Below are 23,077 nucleotides of genomic sequence, written 5' to 3'. Positions count from 1 at the left end.
GCAGGCAGGCTGTACTCGGCCTCAGCAAGGCCTGTGGGTCCTCCGAGGGCGCGGGTCTCTTCTAACTGGGGCCCCAGCTCCCCCTCGGTGGCCGCTGACCCGGGGAACAGGTAAGGGCCTATCTCCCATAGGGTGATCTGTCCCCTGAGCCACTGAAGACTGGCCTTTCCTCAAGTTGCCCCCCAGGCACACCCTGCCCGCCGCACGCCCATCACGACCTCTCGCCGGGAGCTGACAAAAGCATGAGGCCCAGACAGACAAACAAAGAGACATTTTATTAGCATCGTTACGGCAACGCGTCCCAGGAGGGGACGGTCCTCAGCACACAGCCCACCGAGCTGCAAGCGATGAATCAGAGTGAAACGATTACTGTACACAGTGCAGACAGAGGATCACCCCAACCTCCAACAGAAGACGGAAAATCACTTCACGAGAACGTAGGCGCCCCCTGTTCTGTCTTAAGCGCCAGCTGAGTGGCGGCGCGTGGGGAGCCCCGGGCCCGGCGCCGCGAGCCCTGGCGCCTGCCCTGCGATCCTCGTTCCTACGCGTCTCTTCGCGTCAGGCTCCCAGCCGCCAGCCTTCCTCAAAGCATTAAGACCAGAGACTCCCTTTGTAAGGCTTACGTCTGAGTAAAGAGCGAAGACACCAAACACCGGACTCTGAAAAAGCCGAGTGACAGCGGAGCCAGTGCCCATCTAGAAAAGCTCTTACCCCCCACCCCCTTAGAGTCCTACTTTGGTAAATATTAACGTTTAACCAGTCAGCAAAATACTTAACCCAGTTAGCAAAATGAACACCGCCATTTCCATAGTTACTCTTTGTGCATAGTAAATGTGGCCGGATGAGCTTCACACTGGACGAAGCAGATTTGAAAACCAGTTTGCAAGGAAGGGTGCCCCCTTGGCAGCAACCTAAGCCCAGGGAAGGGCCCGAGGCTGCGCAGCTGCTGCTGGCCCGCGGCGGGCGCGGGTGGCCGGCCGGCTAGATGGTCTGGTAGCCGGCGTGGCTCCTCTTCCGGCCAATGAGGTAGGCGATGAGGACGACGAGAACCAGCGCTGCCAGGGCACCGCCCACGGCCACGGGGACCAGCATGCTGCGCGCGTCCCACTGGCACTCCTCCACTGTGGAGACACACGGCCCAGCTGCCCACACGCTCCCTCTGTTCAGAGGGCGGCGTGAGCACACCCGCAGGCGGGCTGGAGCGCGCAGAGGCCAGGTGGCGCGGGCAGCGGAACTGGCGCTAACATCTCAGACTTGAAAGGGGTCCCCCAGCCGTCAGCTACCACGCCCTCGCCTACTCACCAGGCCCAAACCTGTCCCCGTCCACGTGGAACGCCTGGACCCACACTCTGAATATGTTGAGGAAGAACGCCTCGGTGACCTGCACGCGCTCCTCGGCGTTGCACTTGTAGGAGTTCCCGGCGGCGGCCTGCAGCGCCCTCAGCGAGCTGTTGGTGGCCCAGAAGGTGGGCTCTGCAAAGGCAGCAGGGGTGAGTCGTTGGGGCACCCGCACAGGCATGCCGGCTGGGGGGGGGTGTGGTCTTACCTCTGGCATCGGGCAGAGTCATATTAAGCTGGACTCCCTGCAGGAAAACCCGGCTGGAACTTGCATTCTAGGGAGAAGGCGACAATCACACGGTCACCGTCAGGCCCGGGGAGGTGGGGGGGCCGGTGATAAAGGTGGCCTCCCGCGCCCGTAGCTTCAGAAGGAAACTGCAGCGCGCCCAGCCCATAAAAGGCAGCCTGTCGTCTCGGGAACATGAATCCTGATCAGCTCCTTACAGACCTTGTTACAGAATCAGACTCTGATAAGATGCAGACTGAAGGAGCTACGTTCCAGAAAAGTCAACATCTAACTTCCTAGGAAAGTTGAACTTCATCAGGAGAAACCTAGCAGTTCACCTGCAGAGTGTACCACAAACACCCACCAGGGGCTCTTACTCCTTTGCTAACTGCACACGCAGCCCTTCCCAGGCAGGCATGAAGAGCAGAGGACGCAGAGACGCTGCCCCCAGGACAGGCGGAGGACAGCACCTGAGGCCCCGGGTCGCCCCTGCCCCGTCTGCGGGATAAGCGCAAGGCGTCTGCTGACAGACGCGGGTGGGGCCGAGGGTCCAGGAGGCAGGCCGGGGGGCCCTCACCATCGCAAACTGCAGCACCAGGAGCAGGTTCCCGCTGTGGAGCTCCAGGGTCACCAGCTGGGCCGCACAGCTCCCCCCGAAGGTGGTCTTGTTGGGGTCGATGTTGAACTCTCTGGTCACCGTCTAGTTAGAAGAGCCAAGAGGTCGGCTTCCCCTCCCCCGGGCCTGCGCTCCTGAGGGGACACAGGCAGCCCCGAAGCAGCGGCTTCAAAGCCACGTTCACGTGAACCAAACCCAGAAGAAAACATGGCAAGTTCCCACGGGCAGAGTGTGGATGCCAGACGGTCCTCCTGGTACTTCCGGCTGCTTTCACGTCCCCGCAGCAGCAGGTGGCCCGTCTCCATCCCCAGACTCTCACCCTCAGGGAGAAACGTCATCTCAAGGGAAGAGTAGAAAGACAACCCAAGTGTCTGAGCAGTAAAGCGTCCAAGAAAATCCCACCACCTCCCAGGCCAGCACACCCGTCCTGTGGTGGCAACACACTTGAGGCTTTGGGGCCGCACAACAGCCTGGGTTGGGAGACTCAACCCTGCCGTTGCACACGCAGTGGCCCAGGTGGGACGGGGGTCCAGCTGAGCAGCTCAGGACACGCAGCACCCGCGACCCACCCCGGGACGCCCGGTCCGCAAGGCTTAGGGCGGGGAGAAGGGCTCCGGCCGGCCTACCGTGTTGCCCCTTGTCCTGTAGGTGATGTTCAGCTGCAGTCCCATGCTGGCCAGCAGGCAGGTCCCGTTGGTGCCACTCACGTTGTACTTGGACACCGAGGGGCTCTCGGGTGCCGGAGTGGGCGAGGGCCGGGGTGGTGCCGTCGGGGTGGGCGGCGAGGGCCCGTCTTGCTCGCAGTGTGTCTCTGTGGGGACGGTGGGGTGAGTCGTGCCGCCGCCTCAGGACCTCCCGGAACCCTGGACCCCAAGCCCACCCTGGGCCCCAGCTGACGTTCTCAAGGGGCCCCGCCCCACAGAACACAACCTCCAGGCCTCCAGGCAGACGCGGGCTAACTAACGCTGCTCTGGAACCCTGGACGGGAGCAGGTCACCTCAGCGACGCTCGACCTGGTCCCTCGTCCGCAAGGACACCCTCCCTTGCAGGACAAACCTTCCCCCCGTAAGGTCAGAACAAAACCTCAACTCCATCCCGTGCTTTGGGGACCCAGGCCACTTGCAACGGCAACAATTCACATATATGTTCTCCGAGCTCCTGTGCCAGGCGCTGGGCTGGAAATGGTCCCAGAGACAGCAGCAGAGCGGCCCCAAGTGCCTGGCCTCCGCGGGGACGGACACTGGACACACACACCATCGCCAGCCCGGACCATCAGCGTGGTGCCCCCAGGAGAATTGACAGCAGCCCCGGGAAGGACGGGCACCAGACGGCCCTACTGGTCAAGGACGGAGCCGAGTCTCCATGCCCGGGGGCAGCCAACTGCTGTGGGCGCTCACCCGGGGCGGGCGGAGGGCCCAGCGAGGGGGTGAGTGGGAGCCCAGTGGCAAGAGACACAATCAGGAGATGGGGGTGGCCCCGGCCACACAGGTCCGACAGGGGAGGGCACAGGGTGCCCCCGGAGGACACACTGAGGGTGTGCACACGACCCCGTCCCTCAGAATCTGACCCACCATGACTGCTTACGACAAAAATTTATATTCAAAGTCAAAGCTGACTAAGGCAAAAGCTGAAAAGTAACTGTACGTGTTCCACAGGGGCTGACGGGCCAGACACGCCTTCTCTGAAGGTTAGCGAACATCCTGAACCCCAGGGCATCCGGCACCCCCAACCCAGGCTCTTCCTTTTTTTGTCTTTTTTTTGCGGTACGCGGGCCTCTCACTGCTGTGGCGCCTCCCGTTGCGGAGCACAGGCTCCGGACGCGCAGGCTCAGCGGCCATGGCCCACGGGCCCAGCCGCTCCGCGGCACGTGGGATCCTCCCGGACCGGTGCACGAACCCGTGTCCCCTGCATCGGCAGGCGGACTCTCAACCACTGCGCCACCAGGGAAGCCCAAGGCTCTTCCTTTTACCACCTTGTTTCCGTGGACAGTGGGCAAGCTTAGCACTAACGGTCATACACGATCTCCATCCAACTCTGACCCTTCCCACCGGTCTCCTAGGCCAAGCCACGGAAGCCCGCCCAAACCTCCAGGGTGGGAGCCGCTCGGGAAGCGGCTGGAACCCGTCCACCAGCAGAAGCTCAAGTCCAGCTTGCACTCCTTTCCAGCTGCGGACTCCACGTCCACCCCAGAGGACCGGGACACGGGTAACTCAGCCCACCCTGAGGGTCACCTTGCCCCGCCGGCCTTCACACAACTTGTAGAGGAAAGTGCATTATTCTAGAGAAGAAAGAGGGCAAAAAAGGGAAACAAAACCCAAGCTCTGGGAGGTGGGCTCGGCTGGGTGAGCACCCGCGAGATGCCTGGCCCCAGGGGCCCCGGCTGGCACTGCTGCCTCCCTCCTGGAGCTAAGCTGCAGGTAGACGTTGGGACACCGGTGCTTTTAAAAGCAGTTTTATCAGTTACTTATCAATTGTCACAGGACACAAATGACTAAATGCACAAACCACGTTAAGACAAACGAAGAGAACAGGCCAGTCTCCAAGTCCTTGTCTACCCGACCACTGAGCCATTGTAACGTGTGACCTGCTGTCTCCACAAAGCTCTTACTAACCGCCAGTCAGAAAAACTCAGGAGTTTAGAATGTGTGTGGGTGACAGCCCTCTCCCTTCTACCTGTTAACCAGCCTGACACCTACGGCAGATACCAAAGTCCCTCCCACAGAGGGCTCACAACCTGAGAGGATCACTTGGGGACGTGCGTGCTCCCCCGGGAAGGCCTCTGGGAGGCGTGGAGCCCAGGGGTGGTGGCAGGGGAGGAGGGGGAGGGGCGGGGCTGTGCGCCCTCCCAGTGCCCTTCTCACAGCTCTCAGAAGCTCGTGTACCCTGAAGGCCCCTGCTGGTCTCCCGGCAGCTGCAGATACTCAGATAAACCTGCACGTTGCACTGACGAAGTTTCAAGTGGAAAGAGACGTTCTAGCACGGCCCGCACCTGAGCTAGACTGGGAGTGAGACTCAAGGTTCCCAAGGAATGAAACCGTTAGTAAGGCCAAGCTGGGCAGGAGGTGAGACGTGATAAACTTCACTGAAAAGCAATTTCTGTTTTGAACTTCTAACTCTCTCAGAAGAGCTGACAAGAATCCACACATCAAACATGAAAGACGGGAAGATGAATACACGTCAATCCTGTGGCGGGCCCGGGGCTGGCATCCGTTCCTGCCGGACACGGGGGCTGCAGCGCCCGTCCCAACCTGGCTCTGCCACGTGAGGGTGAGAGAGCAGCCACAGGAACGGGTGAGCGGGTGGTCACGGCTGTGTCCCAATAAAGTGTCGCTTCTGATCAGCAAAACTTAATTTTACATCATTTTCATGTGTTGTGAAACGTTATTTTTTAACGTTAATCTATAAGCAAAAACACCATTTTTAGTTGTTGGCTGTACAGAGCCCAGAGGCCCTTGCCCAAGCCCAGGGCTGCAGCTGGCCGCACGGAGGGCCGTGGGGTCAGCAGGCACCCCAGCTGCTTCCGAGCCACCAGGGAAGGCCGCGGGGCAAGGCTTAAACACAGAGAACGACAGTGGGGACACCTCCCCCCCCGAAGGAAATGACAGTGAGCTGCCGGGCAGGATGTGGGGAACTGCAGTCAGAAAACGACACCCTCTACCACAGACTCCGGCCGGCACCCAGAGGAGCACTCGGCAGGAGCTTCCTGCGAGTCCTCACACCCTCCGCAGACAGGTGAGCATCCTCACTTCACAGGTGAGGAAACAAGTGGTCGACTACCTCACCCGAGACCACTGGGTCTGGTGGGTGCACCCCTGAAAGGCCCCCCTGGTCGCTCCCACCCCTGCCCCAGGCCTGCCCAAGCTGGACTGAGGTTAGGTGAGGTCTCTGTGTAGAGACAGTGGCTTGAGCTGAAGCAGAGCCTACAACCCTGACCCCATTAGCTCTGTAACAAGGGAAGAGAGAGGGTTTGAACTGCTTTGCCCCTTTAGCCTGTTTTAATCCACCCTCACCGAAAGGGGTAACCTTCTCTGAAGACCGAGGGCAGGGGCAGCTCTCCGAGGACGCGCAGGGCTCCCCGGGCACCCAGGGGGCTGGGCCGGGGCGGTCCTCACCCTCCCTGCTGAAGCTGCCGTTGGAGAGGTAGGCCTGAATGGTGGCGTCGCGGAGCGTGACGGTCACGTTGCGCAGGCTGATCTGCTTGCCGCTCACACACCTGTACTTCTTATTTATGTCTGCCTTGATGTCGGTTACGGATTCCACAGTCTTGGTTTCTACACGAAAAAAAAAAATCGATCTTTAACTCCTGGAAGTGTTTAGAAGCAATTTTAGATACTCCCCCAACCCAGTTTTTTCCACCCCATAATTGGTCCATATTGGTTCTTACCCTTGGAGCTCGAATCGGGGAAAATCCCTGTATCTGACAAGTTATAAACAAAACGCATCAGCTGGACACTGTAACGTGTTGCATTTCTTGTGAAATTGAGGGTCAGCGTATGGCCTCTTCCAAAAGCAATCACGAGACTGGAGTCAGAAGCATCTCCTTTGCCACAAGAGCTGCTATTTAATACTTCTGCACTGGCCGGCAGCTCAAAGGTCACGCTCTGGAACAAACATGATGACAGTGGAACACAATTAGGGTGTAGGCTACTAAAGGGGTTCAGAAACACCAAAGATCTGACACATGCCCCAACCCCAGCTCCATCTCAGATGTCACTATTAATGCATTCATTTTCAATAAAAACAAAAACCATGAAAGTCAGTATTACATGTCAAGTAATAGACCAGAAAGTAACTCAAGTGCAAGGCAAGGATGACCTAATTATGCACTAATTTAAAACTGTTCTTCATTAATATGATTTTCATTTACAAGAGTAGTAAAACTACAGTTATCTCAAAAGTGAAATAATTCACGCTGGGCTTCAGGATGAGCTGATACTTTTATCTGAAAAAAGCCATTACCTCATGTTTGCCACAGAAAAGTGTACTTAAAGAATATGTCTCTCTAAACAAAGAGAAGAGGGAGTTTACTGCCGAATTGTCTGAATTAACTATTATAAGCAAAACAAACAACTACAAAACCACCAAAGCTCATCTCGATGAACCGGACTGGGTGAAGGACCCGTGGGAAGCTGTCCTAGCACTGTCCTGATGAACAGACCACGCCTGTGACAAAGACACACTGTGTGAAGTGGGAAGGCACATTACAGCAAACGCATGTTCCCATTTGTGTACGCGATTAGTATATAATGAAACAATGTTTTAAAAAATCCAAACAAAAAGAAGTGAAGTAGAAATTAGAATAAAAGGTGCCTAGGGGACTTCCCTGGTGGTCCAGTGGTTAAAGACTTCGCCTTCCAATGCAGGGAGTGCGGGTTCAATCCCTGGTTGGGAAGCTAAGATCCCACATGCCTTGTGGCCAAGAAACCAAAACATAAAACAGAAGCAATATTGTAACAAATTCAATAAAGACTTCAAAAATGGTCCACGTTAAAAAAAATAATTAAAAAAAAAATTAAAAATAAATAAAAGGTGTTTGGACAAATCTTTACAATTGGAGACATTTCCGTGGAATGAAGTTTTCCCTGCTTTCTCCTGTTCCGATAGAGACCACATTTATATCAAGACAGGGCCAATGAACTGAGGAGGCCAGGCAGCCGGCGTGTCCAGAAGCTCTGAAGAAGCCACTCATCCTCCCAGCGGCCCTGGGCCCCCACTGCCCTCCAAGTGCTGGAAAACAGATATGGTGCCTTGGATGTGGAGACGGGTAAGGAAAAACACTGCTTCAACAAAGCACTGAAAACAAAATATAAGAGTATGTTTACAAGAACAAATGTTAAATGGAAAGAGAAAGTGAGAAGTCCACTAACAGGTAATTCACGGAGGAAGACTTAACAAAGAAATGCTGTTTATTTGCTAGGGATCTGGTAAATGCAAAAGGCTTTCTCATCCTGCAGAGGCGCAAAGCTGTTCTAACAAAACCGAAAGGGACATTCTAATCCAACTAGTACAGTGGCACTGCACCTTGAGCACCTGTTCCCACACGATTCTTGGAGTGTAAGTTTACCTAAAGCAGATTCAACAGATCAAAAAAGCTATATTCACAGAGCTGTACACCAGGCATAAAAAGAACATAAGAAAACTTAGTTACAGGGGATGGGTTAGTAAATTAGCGTGATTAACATGATGAAGTACTACGTTGTGATTACAAAAGATAATCAAGAAGAAAACTGGAAAAATGCTCACAATAAAATAGTGAGCATGAAATGGTTCGTATAATATGACTGCATCCTCAGTATATAAAATGCATAGACTATCACAGGCACTAACAGCATGTGAGACACAGCACTGTATAACATACAAGAAACACACACACGTGTAAGACTGTCAAGGCAGGTTAAATGATCACACACACAAGCAAGGCATGAAGGGCCCTGCTGTTTCCTACCTTAGAACCGTTCTGGGTGTCATAGCTGGTCAGGAAGGCAGCAGAGAAGTCGGCCATGATACAAGCTGTCCCGTTGCCATCTTTCACCACAAACACAGCTGACACACCATGCACGAGGCCTGCTAACTCCAGGAAAGACAGAAATGACCAAACACCTTTTAGAAAATTTTGGTTGTCTACAGCTGCGGCAATACAGTTGTTATTATTACAGTTGTTATTAAAACTACTTAAATCGCTGAAGAACTAGACACACAGGTCCCGCAGGTGGGGCTCAGCTGGGCTTCTGTCCCTCCTGGAGACTGGTCTGAAAATGTTCTCTCTAAACCCATCCCATCAGTTTGCCAACCTGTCATTAGCTCTTCAATGCTTTTCTTCAAAATACGTACCGGGAAGTCACAGGTCAATTTCTGAGTCACCCCGGGCCCAGGCTGCCCACGCTCGTTCCTCAGAGGATCTTGGGGACGCGGGGTGGAGTCCTGAGGGCAGGACTCAACATAAACTAAATGCTGACCTTCTACAGAAACCCCGTGGACCCAAATCGCTACTTAATAAGAGTCGGCTCTGCTCTTGCCTCTCGTGGACTGGCGACGTGGCAAGAAAAGCCGCAGACCCAAAGACCAGAGCTCTTTGCCCGTATCCAGAAGGTCCTCAAAATACAGTAATTCCACTGGACCTGGCTGTGTGACCTTAGGACACCACTACGCCTCTGTAGGTATAGCCGCCAAGCGCCTGAGGGAAGGGGCGGAAGGCAGCTGTCACAGGTCCCCCAGCCTGGGAGTGGCCACCACTCTGAGCTAGTTCTCAGGCCCAGGGCCACAGCCCGAAACCCCGAGCAGGCAGCTTAGCAGCAAATGCACTCCGATCTGAGTCAGAGAAGGTAAGTGACAGCCACACACCTTAGCACAGGGTTCTTCACAGACGGGCAGGCGTCCTGACCACCCTGAAGCCAAGCAGCCACCCACCAGCACCGGCACCGCCACACTCCCAGGAACACACCTCCTGGTTCTGCAGCTAAGACCCCTGCACGCCCCTCGTCAAGCAGCGGCACCTCTGGCTCTGACGGCTCTAAGGGTACGTGTGACCCAGGCAGCAGGCTCCGAGGCAGCCAACTAGCTTCCATTCTCAAGTCCCTGTCGCTGACGTGGTGAAATGACTCCAGTGAACCCAGTTCACTTCACCCTTGGGACCGTCACCAAATAAAACCTTCAGAGCAACTACTAATTAAGCCTAAAGCAAACAGTATAGACAGAAACCCTGCATACCCTCCTGTAAGCCTCAGGTAAAGGAAATACCAAAATCTGTGTTCATAAAGACAAACTGCTACAAACGAAGCAAACTAGGGCAGACAAGAAAAATGCTGTCTGTTGTGCTTCGCAAATTTTAACCTCCGCCCACCCCCCGAATACTGCGGCAAGATTCCACTGAAGTCATTTCCAATGAATGAACGTTCCTTTTAAAAACCTAGAGAAAATCCCACAACTCATTTTTTAAAACAGTGAAGTTTTTTTTCTTTATTAATTAATTAATTTTTATTTTTTTGGCTGCATTGGGTCTTCGTTGCTGCGCGCAGGCTTTCTCTAGTTGCGGCGAGCGGGGGCTACTCTTGGTTGTGGTGCGTGGGCTTCTCATCACGGTGGCTTCTCTTGTTGCGGAGCACAGGCTCTAGGCGTGCGGGTTTCAGTGGTTGTGGCTCATGGGCTCAGTAGTTGTGGCGCACGGGCTTAGTTGCTCCGCGGCACGTGGGATCTTCCCAGACCAGGGCTCGAACCTGTGTCCCCTGCACTGGCAGGGGGATTCTTAACCACTGCGCCACCAGGGAAGCCCTACAGTGAAGGTTTTTAAAGACATATCTCTGAGAGTGATGGAGTAAGTACACAAGAGCTATAGAGATGCCAGCCAGGCAAACGCAGGTTCAGCAGCAGAAGCAAAAGCCTGGGCGCTGAGGCCAGAGAAACACCGGACAACGACCAGCTCACAGTGCACATGGGCGCCCCCAGGCCTGAGCTGCCCTCCACGGCCCGGGCGCTGGAGCCGCAGGCTGTCCCACGTGCCACAGCACCGCAGGTCAGGTAGCCACCTCCCACAAGGGCCCGCACAGGCCAGCTCCTACCAAGCCACCCTCCTATAAAATAGGTCCCTAAGTCACCAAAAAACGTTCTACTGACTCAAAGCACTTCACTAGAAAACACTTCATAAATAACTTCTCAATTTTTTCATTTAGTAAACATGCTGAAGGTCTGAGCTTTCAAAGGACAACAAACTAGTATTACTAAAACAAACTTAAAATAAGCATCAAGGACTTATCTGGCGGTCCAGTGGTTAGGACTCTGCGCTTCCACTGCAGGGGGCGCAGGTTCAATCCCTAGTCGGGGAACCAAGATCCCACATGCCGAAAGGCGTGGCCAAAAAACCCCCAGAAACACAAAACAAACAGCATCGGCAGCACTAGAGGCCCCCAAATTTTCCACTATTAAAACAAGAAACCAGAGCCAATTTTGGTCACGAGAAAACCGTCTACAAGAGCGTTACAGCAAAACACTGTAAGAGAAACACGTAACGAGAAAAACGTCTACAAGAGCATTACAGCAAAAAACGGTAAGAGAAACACGCATGCTAAGAGTCAGAAATTAGTGTTTAACTCTATAAAAGACAACCCCCATCTCAAATTAGCTAGGATATGTGCAGTAATTTGAGGGGTGTCCCTCCCGAAAGCCAGAACCCGCACCACCGGGAGCTGCTCCCCTTCGGCACGGGCGCCAGACTCACGCCAACCTCTCTCCAGGGGTCCCGCAGAGGAACGAGTGGCTTATTCTTTCAAAACACTCCCACCTGGAGACACTCCAGTCTCTAAAACAGGTGCAGCTGTGGGAGCACGCCCGCCTGAGATGAGAGATCTCAGTCTCCGACAGACTCCATCACTGGCTGACTGTGACCCCGGGCCCAGAGGGAGCACCACGCCCCTCGGTTTAGGACCTGTGAGACGGAAATGAGCACCAAGGGAGCCAAAGCAAGGGGAGCGCTGGGTACAAGGCATCAGCCTGCTTTCAGTGTTAGCTGTTACTATTGACGTGTTCAGTGCCACACGGCCCTCATCTATTGTTGAATCCTTGGTACCTGACACAAACCGTCAAATAAGCGTTTCATTTAACTAGCACCTGTAGCGCACCTTGCAGGTAACTATAAACTATGGTGACAACTTTAACAGGCGGACACTGTGACGATTTCCTTTCACAGATGTGGAGTCCAAAGCACAAAGTTAACTGCTGTGCTCGAGGTCACACAGCCAGTGATGGTGCAGAGCCAGATCTGGAACTGGCTCTGCTGACTCACAGCACGTGCCCGCCGAGCTTGCCATGGGCCGGCGGCACAGCGAGGTCCACACCTGAACCACACTTTCTCTCCAGCACTTGGTAAGCAAGTGAATATGCTTCAAATTACGACACACTCACTTGCATGTGAGAGAAGCTGCCACCTAGAGGAACAAGTCAATACGTTCTTTGCTGAACCGTTTAGTAGAAATCACTTTCTAATTTCTCTTGGCTCGATTTTCTTGAAGCCAGGATTTTTATTCTTCTTAACCAGTGATACATAATCACCTGTAAAAATGTAAAGGAAAAAAAGAAAGACCACGGCTCCATCCCAGACACGGAGTCCCAGACTCTAGAGACCAGAAGGTACGCTTCTGAACAGCTCATGTGCACATTCAGTTAGGGACCACTGGACATCTCTTCCTGTACGTGCTGAGCACTGACTGTATGTGAGGCACGAGGCAGGCTGTAACATAAGGAAGACACAGGTGTGAAAATAATCACAACACAGCAGAACCAACGCTCCAGCAGAAGCATGTGCTGTACATGCACACAGTCAAGTCTTCCGGACGCAGAGAGGAGAAAGGACTAATACAGCCTGGGATGGATCTAACAATATAAATTCAAAATTATGGACCCAAAACATCTGACCTCAAATCTAGTGAAAAATTAGGTCGCCAACCTGGGCAACTGGCAAACTCCCACAAGCGAGGGTAACATTAATCGGTATACAACATTTTTTCAAACTTCCTAAGCAACAGTTCTTCATTCGGAAAGGGGAAGGAGGTCATCCCGGTGACAGCAACAGTCAAGAGCTCTGTTATGCAATATACTTAATCATATGCATGAAGAAATTTCAGTTCACACTTGTCTATGCTTTCTACCAAGTATTAAAACACAAAGGAAACTTTACTTTCTAATTATCAAAGCAGGATGAATTTGTGACTCAGAAGTTTGAAATATTTTTAGAAAAGATGCTTTTTGGTGAAATTGTGCATTAAAATAGACATTTTAAACAGACCTAAATACAGGCTCTTAACAGAACTTTTTAAAAGTTGGATTTTTAACTGAACATAAAACTTAAAAGATATGATGGAATGGACATTAAAAAGCTAATTATGGGAACTCCCTGGCTGTCCAGTGGTTAGGACTCCGCACTTTCACTGCTGGGGACCCAGGTTCAATCCCTGATCGGGGGAACAAAGATCCTGCAAGCCTCGTGGCATGGCCATAAAAAAAAAGAGAAAAAGCTAATTGCATGCTTACTCCAAGCTATCAATGTAGAGAAGTATGGATTTTTCTCTTCATTCAGGTGAGTTTTTAAAACATGAAACAAAATGTGACAGTTCTAATGCACGCGAGCTCTTCTAATAAAGAACAATGAGCCGCCCTGACACGACAAGGCTTGTCCCAGCAGGCCCTCTCAAAACTCATGACACCTGCGGGGGAGAGCAAGGCTCCGGGTCTGCGGCTGGGATAAGAGCACGCCCCCGCGCGGGTCCTGGAGCTCTAAGAACTCATTTTACGCAACAGGCAAAACAAAATCCTGAAACCAAAATTCATTCTGTCACAATAAAAGAACTTCAGAGTACGTATTTCGAGAATTCTCGGCAGGTACTTGGGAGACTGCTTCTGTGTCTGCTGAACTCAAGGGAGCGCCCACCAGTGAGCTCCGGTACCTCTTTTCAGTTCCTGGCACTTTAATCTTCCCGTATCATGGGGACCAGGTGAGAAAGTGCCGCAGAGGGAGCTCCCAGTAGCCACAAAAATCAAACCACGCAGTGACTCTTGTTTAAGTCAGCACAATCCCTTTCTCCTTAGGACAGATAAATGACAGCAAAATTCCTCAATGGATAAAACACCGGCGCCCACGGGCAGCTCCCGAGTTCCGTGGGCCCAGCGCGCGCACACACACACACACACACGCGCGCGCGCGCGCGCGCGCACACACACACACAGAGGCAGCGCTCCTGACTCACTAGAAATGGAGACGACCCTTGGGAGGCCAGGCCTAGCCCCCCGCTCCTTCTGTCCACTGTGGGCTCCCCGAAACTCTCAAGGGCAACTTTAAGTCATTATAACGTAATTAAAATTCACAACGACATAAACACACGCGTCAGCGCTCTGTGCCATGCTGCTGGGGGCGAAGGTTAAAAGCCCGAAGGACGAACTCTCAAGGCCGGGGTCGCCGCCCGCCTTATTCTCCTGCGCGGACATCCGCGTCGGGCGCAAGCCGAGTCCCATGCGGTCCCGCGTCTCCGGCTGCAGCCGCACGCAGCCCTCCGGGGCCACCCGTGCCCCCAAATAAGGGCGCGAACCACGCCGCTCAGAAACCACCAAGTCACTGCCGACTGACCCCACAACCCGAGGGCTGGGACCCGAGGGCCGCGCAGGGCCCTCCCTCCGTCGTCCACTTCTGGACACCTGGACCGACCCCTCCCCCCGCAGCCGCCTCGGCCGGTGCGGGACGACTCGCCAGGAGTCCCCGGGCCCGGCCCGACCCCAGCCCCGCAGCTCCCGGCCCCCGAGCAGCCCCCCGCCCCTCACGCCGCCCCACATCCCTCTGGGCCCGCGCAAGGCCGCACACCTGCCCGACCCCTCACCCCGCAGCCCCTGAGCCCTCAGCCCCCAGCCCGGCCTCTCACCGAACAGCAGCAGGAGCAGCGGCCATCGCCGGGAGCCGCCGGGGGCCGCCATGGGCGCGAGCGGGAGCCGGGCGGGGTCGTGGGCGGTTGGGCCGGGGCGGGCGGGCCGGGGTCTGACCCGGCCGGCGTGATGGTAGCTGGTCCCGATGTTGCGCCCGCTGCACGAAACAAACCCCGCGAGCGGCGGCGCCTTGTCACGTGATGCCGCGCCGCGCCCGCCCCGCCCCGTTCCCCCCCGTCCCGTCACGTGACCACCGTGCATCTCGCGAGAGTGAGAGAGCTCAGGCGTGCGACCTGCTCCCGCCTCACACGTTACCTGGGGCTGACACGTGACCGCGACGCCACGTGACTCGGGTCTCGCCTCCGACCCCCGCCCGGTCTCCGGCCGGCGGAAGCGGAAGGCGGGCGGTGGGTGCGGCTGGTCACCTCCTGGAGGGGCCTCTGGGTCCCGCCTGGGGCTGCCGGATGAAAAGAGGGGTTGGGACCGGACGTGCGGCTCTCCACCGCGGGCCGAGGGTGGGAGGCCCACGGCGGCCGCCCCACGGGAGACGAGAGGGCATTTCCGCAGGGACGCTGATGCTAACGCGTCTCTCGGCCTCGGGGCCCGTGGAGAATCCGGGCTGGGGGGCAGGAAGGAGGGGGATGTGAACACGCGTACTGAGTGTTACCCCTCGTGCTGGAAAAACACACAAGGCACAGGATGTAAAGCTAGACACAATCTTGATTGAAGGGGCTTCAGAGGGTTCGGTGGCTCCCGGCTGTCACCTCGTCCTGGAGGCCGTGGGGGAGTGGCGGCCTTTCCCGGAAGGTTCAGAAGGGCCCCAAGCTGCCCAGGGAAGGAAATCGCAGCCTCGCTGCTTCCAGAACCTTCCTGAAGTGCCTCTCACTCACTCCCCAGTTCCTGATTTGCTTCTAGGCTCTGCCCGGTTCTTCTCTTTCTCGACTGCTGCCCGCGCTCTGGCCACACGGGCCCTTTGCAGAGAGCGGTGACGCCCCCCTGCCCTGCTGCTTCGTTGAGCACTTCCAACCCCACCCCCTGGGGAAACGTGCTTCCAGTTCACCTTCAGGGCAGGTGTGTTGGTTACTACCTGTCACAGGCTTTGATTTTTGTGACTTTTTTTGTTGTTGTTCTTACATTTGTTTGCTTTTTGTAGATTTTGTCTTCCTTGTTCTTTCTTCCTGTCCAGTTTCCCTTCCCCGCCACCTTCTAATACCATCAGCTGAACAAGTCGTGACACTGAAGGATTTCAAGTAAGAGGAAAGCAAAGAGGCCGAGGGAGCCCCAGGCTTGTTGGGTTTTGTCGACTGAAAGTTGAGAGCTGTGTTTTTTTCAGGGATCGTTCTTAGGACTTCAAGCCGGGTCACCTCAACCCCGAGAATCCGAGGGGGGAGCCAGGATATATAGGAGTTTTTGCAACAAAGGGTAGGTAGTCGGAATGTCAAAAGATTATCGTTAATTAAGGAAAACCAGGTATCTCAAGTTAAGGAATTTAGTGCTTTTCTATGTATGGAGAAATGCAAGAGTCTGGGCTCACTGAAATCATTCCTTTGATCTGCACCTCAGCTCTCTGGGGCCAGCGTCCTGTGCTCTCTCATCCTGAGTCCCCTCAGGGCTCACCGTCTGGGGTAGTTGCAGTGTGATGACTCCGTGATGGCAGGCATTCCTTGTTTCCTTCGTGAGTCTTCTCAGGCTGCAGGGTGGGGAGTGGCTGCAGTTACTGATGACTGATGGCTGCAGTGTCCTTCCTTACTGACATGGCAGGCAGCATTCTTAGTCCACAGGTTGTTCAGCTCTTTGGGGCAGAAATCTACTGTTACTACAGAGTTGATTTGCTGATGTCTTGTTTAGGTGTTTAGGGATCTTTCTGGATTTTTTGTTTGTTGCTGTTCCAAATGAGGAAGAGTCTCAGCGGGATCCCATTTGAGAGAAGTGCTGTCTGTTGAAGTGTGCCGTGGGAAAGAGGAGGTGTTGGATCTGCGGTCTCTATGCTTTCACTGTGAGGTCCCTTATCAGCAGCAGGTTGTTAACATGATGTTTGTACAGTAGGTTATTATCTGAGCCTGAGCTGTCCCTATGAAGTAGAGTGTTCAGTTCAGATGTAACTGGAAAATTCTGAAATATTTCCCTTTTCTCTTGAACTTTCTGATGGTGAGAAACTACCAAAAAATCTTGAGTATGGAAACAAAAGACCTATACATTTTGTGCTTCTCAGCCTTGGAAGCCCCTTCCTCTGTTGAGAGAACGCCTTACCCTCTGAATATGGTTGGCAGACAGAGCACCCAGCAGAAGTTGAAAAAACCAGATGGTCACTTTCCCAGCCTTCCTAGCGGCTAAGGTGCGAGCTCAGCCCAAGTTCAGCCCATTAGACTGGATCAGGAGCTAGCGGTTGCCCCTGAACGTGGTGTTTGCTGGTGACGGCAGCTGTAGCCGCAGCAAAGTGGCATTTCTCCAGGCGGTGGTGAAGGGTCTTCACCGGGTTGTTTGTAGTGTCTTCAGCCGTGGCCCTTGCTGCCCCCTCGCGCCTGCTATTTCCCTAGCGTCATTCTGCATTCCTTTTGGAAATTCTGTGAGCTACTCAGAGGCCTTTCAACAGGGGATTTTTCTGCTTAGACCCATCAGAGCACATTTCTACTGTGTCCAACTGCCCAATACACGCTGTGTTTGAAATCTTCTCTTTTTAAAGACCAAAAAGGAGTTTGTGTGAGCAAAAGAACAGGGTGTAAAAAAAACAGCAGAAAAATGAAAGGTTTAGCAAAAATTCTATGAAGTTACATTTTAATAGAGTATAGAAAAGTAATATGGTGGGATTTTCTTGTTTGGTATTCTTTTTGTTTGAATTCTTAATGAAGGCTGGGTCTGATCTGTTTTTTTTTTTCTTCTTGGCCGCGCCACGCGGCTTGTGGGATCTTAGTTCCCTGACCAGGGATCAAACCCATGCCCCCTGCAATGGAAGCACAGAGTCCTAACCAGTGGACCGCCAGGGAAGTCCTGGATCTGAACTATTCTGATTGAAGGAAAGATGGGGAAAACCAAGCACAGTGAAGGACTCCACACCTTCTGAATTCTTTTGGAGACTTTTTTAAAGCCTTTTAAAAACAAAGCAGTGAGGGCAGTGAGTGGAGAGGCCTCTGCGGAGCTGAGCAGGGACTGGGGACCCTGCTTTGGTAATAATGAGCGGGCGAGTTCACAGGTGAAAGGTGGGGCCTTTTACCTGTGAAATGACCTCGTGCCGCTAGGAGGGTGTGGGCTCAGTAGCTAAGGAGATAAGTGATGGCTGATGGAAGGTGAAATCTAGAGGAACGGACTAGCAGGCAGTCTGTGCTTTTTTTCCTCTTTTGCTCTAAGTTACGCTTTTTCTTGAGACTTGGTAAGCAAAACTAGTAATGTCGCATAGTGCTGTCATTTTTAAAGCTTGTTTTATGAAATTTCTAAAAGGGAAATTTTGAATAAAATTAGGATAATCCAGTGAGTGCTGTTGTACCGTTACTTTTACCATTTTCCCTCCCCCCTCACTTGTTTTGTGTTTTGGTTGGTTTGGGGGCTTGAGTGTTATAAAACAAACCTCAGACATTATATTTTTCATGTAAATCTTTTACATAAACAGAATGCCACTATTGTAGCTAATATAAAAACAAAACCTAAGAATTCCTTAGTAACTAATTTCCAGTTTATGTTCACATGTCTCCAGTTGTCCAGAAAACACCTTTTTACAGCCAGTGTGCTCCCTGTGGCTCTGGCGAGGTCTGCACGCTGCCCTTGATGGCGTGTCTCAAGTCCCTGTGTTGGGGAAGGGGAAACGAGGCCACTTGTCCTGTAGGACACCCACACTTTGGGTTGACCTGGTGAGTCCTTGAACGGCCATGTCTTCCTCTGCTCCGGTAACCGGGTGGTCTGATTGAGGCTTGATTGAATCAGGCTCATCTCCCCCAGGTACCACGCTCCACACGTGGTGCTGGACCCTCCCCACGCAGTGTGGAGTGCGGGTCTGCAACATTGGCTGCGTCTGGGGCTGGTTAGCAGTGCAGAGCCTCGGGCCCCTCCGTGGACCCACGGAATCAGAACCTGCGTTTCAGCCAGGGCCTCGGGCCACTAGTGTGCATGGAGACCTGAGAAGCACTCTGCCCTTTTCTTCAGGCTGTGGGGCCGCATTGGGGTGGCCCCAGTGGCCCCATCCACTGCAGAGTCCCTGTCAGCCTTTGACCTCTGACCCCACGGCTTCGCATACATCCCTGGTGAGTCAGTAGGTCCGTACTCCAGCGGGCTTGGCGATATCTTTGCTTTGCTTTTTTGGCCACGCTGCGCAGCACGCAGGATCTTAGTTCCCCGACCAGGGGTCGAACCCAGGCCCCTACAGTGGAAGCGCAGAGTCCTAACCGCTGGACCACCAGGGAAGTCCCTGGCAATTTCTAATTCTATCTTTCCTATTGTGCTGTCAGCTGGAGCAGACCTGTAAGGAAGAATTTTCCATCGTGGACCAGTTGGTTACTCCAGAGTACCGTCCCTACAGGAAAGCTGGGATCCGTGCCTGATTCGAGATCCTTTTGTCTGGCTTCAGAGTAAGAACTCAGTGCCGAAGCAGCTTCCAGAAGTGAACTGCCGCACCCGCGTGAGCCGTGCGCTCTGGGGGGTGATGACCTGTCGGTGCGGGTTCCTCAGCGGTGACCGGCACCCCACCTGGTGCGGACACTGATGGTGGGGGAGGCCATGTGTGGCGGGGAGGTAGCAGAGGAGCTGTGGGAACTCTGTACTTTCAATTTTGCTATGAACCTGAAGCTGCTCTAAAAAATCCAGTTTATTAGAAAACAAAGTGAACATCACATTTTAAAAAATGTGATGTTAAAGTGCTGTGTCACCATGGATTTCTGTATAGTTGATATGTCTTCAGTCTTTGTAGTTATTATCATTTTCAGGTTAAAATTGTGTGGTCTTGGTAGTGCAGCCTCCTAGATGTGAGTAACTGTGATATTCCTCTCCACGTGGGCTGCCCCTGTTGCTGTCCCACCAGCGATGCATCAGCAGAGAGCCTGTGTGCCCACAGCCTGACCCTGACCTGTACGAAATTATGTCCCTGCAGTTTTCATTTGCATTTTCCTTATGAGTGGGGCACCTGCCTTTTTGCCCATCTTTCTATCAGATTATAGAGATATTTGCAATACGAGTCACATTTTTAAAGTCAGTGTATCATTTTTAGAATCATTTTGTTTGCTTATGGCATGTCTTTGTGGAAGTTCTTTTGTTTAAACGTGGGTGAATTGATCACTCTTCCGTAGCATTTGGGTTTTAAGTCCTTCCTAGTCCTAGGTTAGAAGACTCTGTCTCTTCTGCCAATGCATGTGTAGTTTCATTTCTGCATTTGTATCTCTGATTCAGGATGCCAACGGGCAGGGCAGAGAAGGGGTCCATGTCACCCTTCCCATGCAGGTCTCTAGGTATCCTCCTTCCACTTATCGAAAGCTCCCCTTTTGTGCACTGATTTGAGATTCCACCTCATCCTGTGCTGACGTGAGAACATACTTGACTTGATTTTTGGAGCTGCCCCAGCACCACTCTTTTGAAGTTATAGGTGCTGTATCTGCGGGGCCAGCTCCACTCTTGAAGTTATAGGTGCTGTATCTGCGGGGCCAGCTCCCTCACTTTTCTCCTTCAGGGTTTTTCTGACTGTTGTTGTCTATTTGGCCATGTGATCTTTTGCAATCAAGTTGTCTTTGAAGATAAAGTTAACGTTCACCCGAGAGAAATTCTGACTTAGGTTGGCAGTGTTCACGGCAGCTGTAGCCATCATTGCCCCAGGCTGCGTGCAGGCGGTGGCGGGGATCCTCCGGGCACTTGGGAAGTGCAGGACACTCTGGAAAGGGCAAAACTGTTGGGATTGGCGGGGCTGGGGCAGCCCGAGGGGGTCTGGGCTGACGGTGACGAGGGGGTGGGGATGGGACTTTGAAGGTTTGCCAAACCCATAGGAACGTGCACCCCGAAGACTGGACTTCATGTTAATTTTAAAGCTACCAAGCAGGATGTGGGGGTGCAGTCCGTGACAAAGGTGACTGTCCTGGTGGTCCTGTGGCCACACCCCAACCCCAGGAACTCCGTGTGTGGACCGGAGATCTGTGTGGACACTGTCCTCTGGCTGGTCAGCTCATTCTCCCTGGGGTAGGTTAGCGGTTCTGAAGCTGTACGTTTACCGGTGTTGAACAAATAAGGAGATATTTTGCAGATAATGAGAACTGGCAGGTTCCTTGCTGTGGGAGCGAGAAGCCGCGGGGGGAAGAGGGGACCCTGTGAGCTGGAGCTCATATGTGTGTTTAGAACACAGATCGACGGAGAATCACGGAAATCCACAGAGCCGGGCGTTTGCGCGCGTCGGACTGTCTCCTGAGTGCCCGCTGAGGGCCGAGAAGCACAGCCCTGCAGGTGAGGGTCCTGAGGACGCTCCCTGGGAAAGGAGCCAGGCGGTGCCCACCCGGGGCCTCGGGGACGCAGGTGCCAACCTGAGCTGCCAGCAGCCCCGGGCGCTGGATGAGGAGGTGATGCTGACAGCATTGGGGCGGAATCCAAAGGGTGGGGTAAATGTCGCTGAGAAGTGAGGGAACACAGGGCATGTCCTCCTCACAGAGCCTCCAGCACGGAGGGCCGTGGGCAGTGACCGCTGCGACCGCTGCCGGCGCCCCGGGGGACCGGTGCTCGAAGCTCAAGGGCAGACGGCGTCCGTATGGTCTCAGAGACGTCTCCAAATAGCTCTTTCTTAACTACAAAGAAAAAAGGAGTCATTGTGCAGTGGAGACGCCACCTGCCTCAGCTGTGAGGGTCCCTGTCCCTGGTGACACCGCTGTGCCCTCCTGTCCTTCCTGGTGACCTGTGCCCCAGGCCAGTCCTCAGAGAGTATGGAGCAGGTGGTGGGGCGGCTGGCGACGGCTGACCCTGCTCCTCAGAAGCCTCCAGGTCACGGAGACAGGGACCAAGGGGACTGTCCCAGGTGGGGGCCTGAGGATCCAGGGTCAGCTCCCAGGACAGAGATGGGCATTTGCAGAAATACTGGTGACGTCCTTGTCCACCGCGTGGCGTAGCCAGTAGCGTCGGAGCAGGGCCACCCTCGTTGCAGATGGTACATGCTTTCCTTCCCAGAGGGGCTCATGTCCCAGGAAGTGTGGAGACCGGGGGAGGGGACTCTGGTGCCCCTGCAGCTCTTCTGTGAGTCCCAAACTGAAAGAATCTTTTTTTTTTTTTTTTTTTTTTTTTTTTTGCGGTACGCGGGCCTCTCACTGTTGTGGCCTCTCCCGTTGCGGAACACAGGCTCCGGACGCACAGGCTCAGTGGCCATGGCTCACGGGCCCAGCCGCTCCGCGGCATGTGGGATCTTCCCGGACAGGGTCACGAACTTGCGTCCCCTGCATTGGCAGGCGGACTCTCAACCACTGCACCACCAGGGAAGCCCCCGAAAGAATCTTTACTGGGATCACGTGGTGGTTATCAGTCAGCTGTGGGGATGTGATGTCTTTGTGGTGTCCCTGTCGTCCCCTGAAAAGGACGCACGACGTGAGCCCCGAGTTTCCGCGTGATTCGGGGACAGCCCCTCATCCAGCTCTGGGGAGCCGCTCCAAGGAGGGGGGCCTCGTGGAGGGTCGCTGCCTGTCATGGGGACAGGTGTACCCGTGAATGACTCTAGCGCTTTCCTGAGGGTGGGAAGATGCAAAGATCCGGTCTGTAAATGTTGTTCCTAAAGTGTAACCTTGGAAGGGCCTGTTTTCCCAAAGCGCCAGGCCTCATTCCGTCCTGGGTCTGCGCTCCCCTCGGGCTGCGCTGTGTGCGCCCGGCGCCCCATGGCTTGATCCTCGGGGAACCAGATGGTGGGGACGTCCTTTGTTTTACACTATAATTAATTGAAGTCTAGCTTATGCTGCTTTTGAAGAGTTTACTGTCTTACTGTGTGAAGATAACAGGTGCTGTGATAGGCAAATTGGAACAAAAGGGGGAAATTCAATGTTCACGTCAACCAGCTATGTATTGTGATATTTAAAGGCTCTTTTCCATGTATTTGTGCTTTTTAAAAAAATTATTGTTGCATTTTGTATCCTCCTCTTTTCACTTGTAACAAATATTTTCCCATGCTATTACAAACTCTATAAATACACTGTTAATAGTATCTGTTATTACATCATTTGGCTGCAGTGTTTTATTCGATGATGCCTCTCTCCCCCAGTATAAGTGACGCTGCTTAGGAAAAGCCTCATGGCTCCTGTGTCTCCGCTCCGATACCTGCCACACTCACAGCGCCCCTGACGCCAGACGGTGCTGCAGCTCCAGCCAGCTGTCCTACCAGGGAACTCAGTCCCGACACTACCTGAGGTCTCCAGGTCAAGGGCTCAGCCCCACCCTTCAGATGCCAGTCAATCACCAGTGGCAGGTCCCCAGGTTACCCACAACCTCTGTCCGACTTGTTACAAACCGATTGTCCCCGCCCCCGACTCGGCCTCCGTTAATTTACTGGAAGGGCTCACAGAGCT

The 23,077-nt window shown here is 53.8% G+C and overlaps 1 protein-coding gene and 1 long non-coding RNA gene across 11 annotated transcripts; one reads left to right on the top strand and one right to left on the bottom strand.

Moving 5' to 3' along the window:
* Window positions 1–256: 256 nt before the first annotated feature.
* On the bottom strand, window positions 257–14,956 carry LAMP1 (lysosomal associated membrane protein 1). Of its 3 annotated transcripts, XM_060129446.1 has the most exons (10): window positions 14,895–14,956; window positions 14,579–14,736; window positions 8,626–8,747; window positions 6,565–6,781; window positions 6,293–6,451; window positions 2,807–2,991; window positions 2,142–2,264; window positions 1,547–1,613; window positions 1,303–1,473; window positions 257–625 (listed from the first exon to the last, which is right to left on the bottom strand). In XM_060129446.1, the coding sequence occupies exons 2-10, from the start codon at window positions 14,628–14,630 to the stop codon at window positions 459–461; spliced, it is 1,263 nt and encodes a 420-aa protein (XP_059985429.1). In that variant the 5' UTR covers window positions 14,631–14,736; window positions 14,895–14,956; the 3' UTR covers window positions 257–458. The 3 variants fall into 3 exon arrangements, with proteins under 3 accessions (XP_059985429.1, XP_059985430.1, XP_059985431.1); XM_060129447.1 differs by lacking the exon at window positions 14,895–14,956 and having other exon boundaries at window positions 8,626–8,744; window positions 14,579–14,690; XM_060129448.1 differs by lacking the exon at window positions 14,895–14,956 and having other exon boundaries at window positions 491–1,121.
* Window positions 14,899–22,726, top strand: LOC132508948 (uncharacterized). Of its 8 annotated transcripts, none has more exons than XR_009536840.1 (5): window positions 14,899–15,650; window positions 15,766–15,829; window positions 15,913–16,005; window positions 18,247–18,421; window positions 19,016–22,726. It is a non-coding gene; the product is annotated as an uncharacterized LOC132508948 (long non-coding RNA). The 8 variants fall into 8 exon arrangements; XR_009536838.1 differs by having other exon boundaries at window positions 15,913–18,421; window positions 19,016–21,100; window positions 21,189–22,726; XR_009536842.1 differs by lacking the exon at window positions 15,913–16,005 and having other exon boundaries at window positions 18,293–18,421.
* The last annotated feature ends 351 nt before the right edge of the window (window positions 22,727–23,077 follow it).

This window comes from Lagenorhynchus albirostris, chromosome 18 (genome assembly GCF_949774975.1).
Source record: "Lagenorhynchus albirostris chromosome 18, mLagAlb1.1, whole genome shotgun sequence".
In the NCBI taxonomy this organism is placed as follows: Eukaryota; Metazoa; Chordata; class Mammalia; order Artiodactyla; family Delphinidae; genus Lagenorhynchus; species Lagenorhynchus albirostris.
Note: the sequence above shows the minus strand (reverse complement) of the source record. Positions and strands in the feature narration are given on the sequence as shown.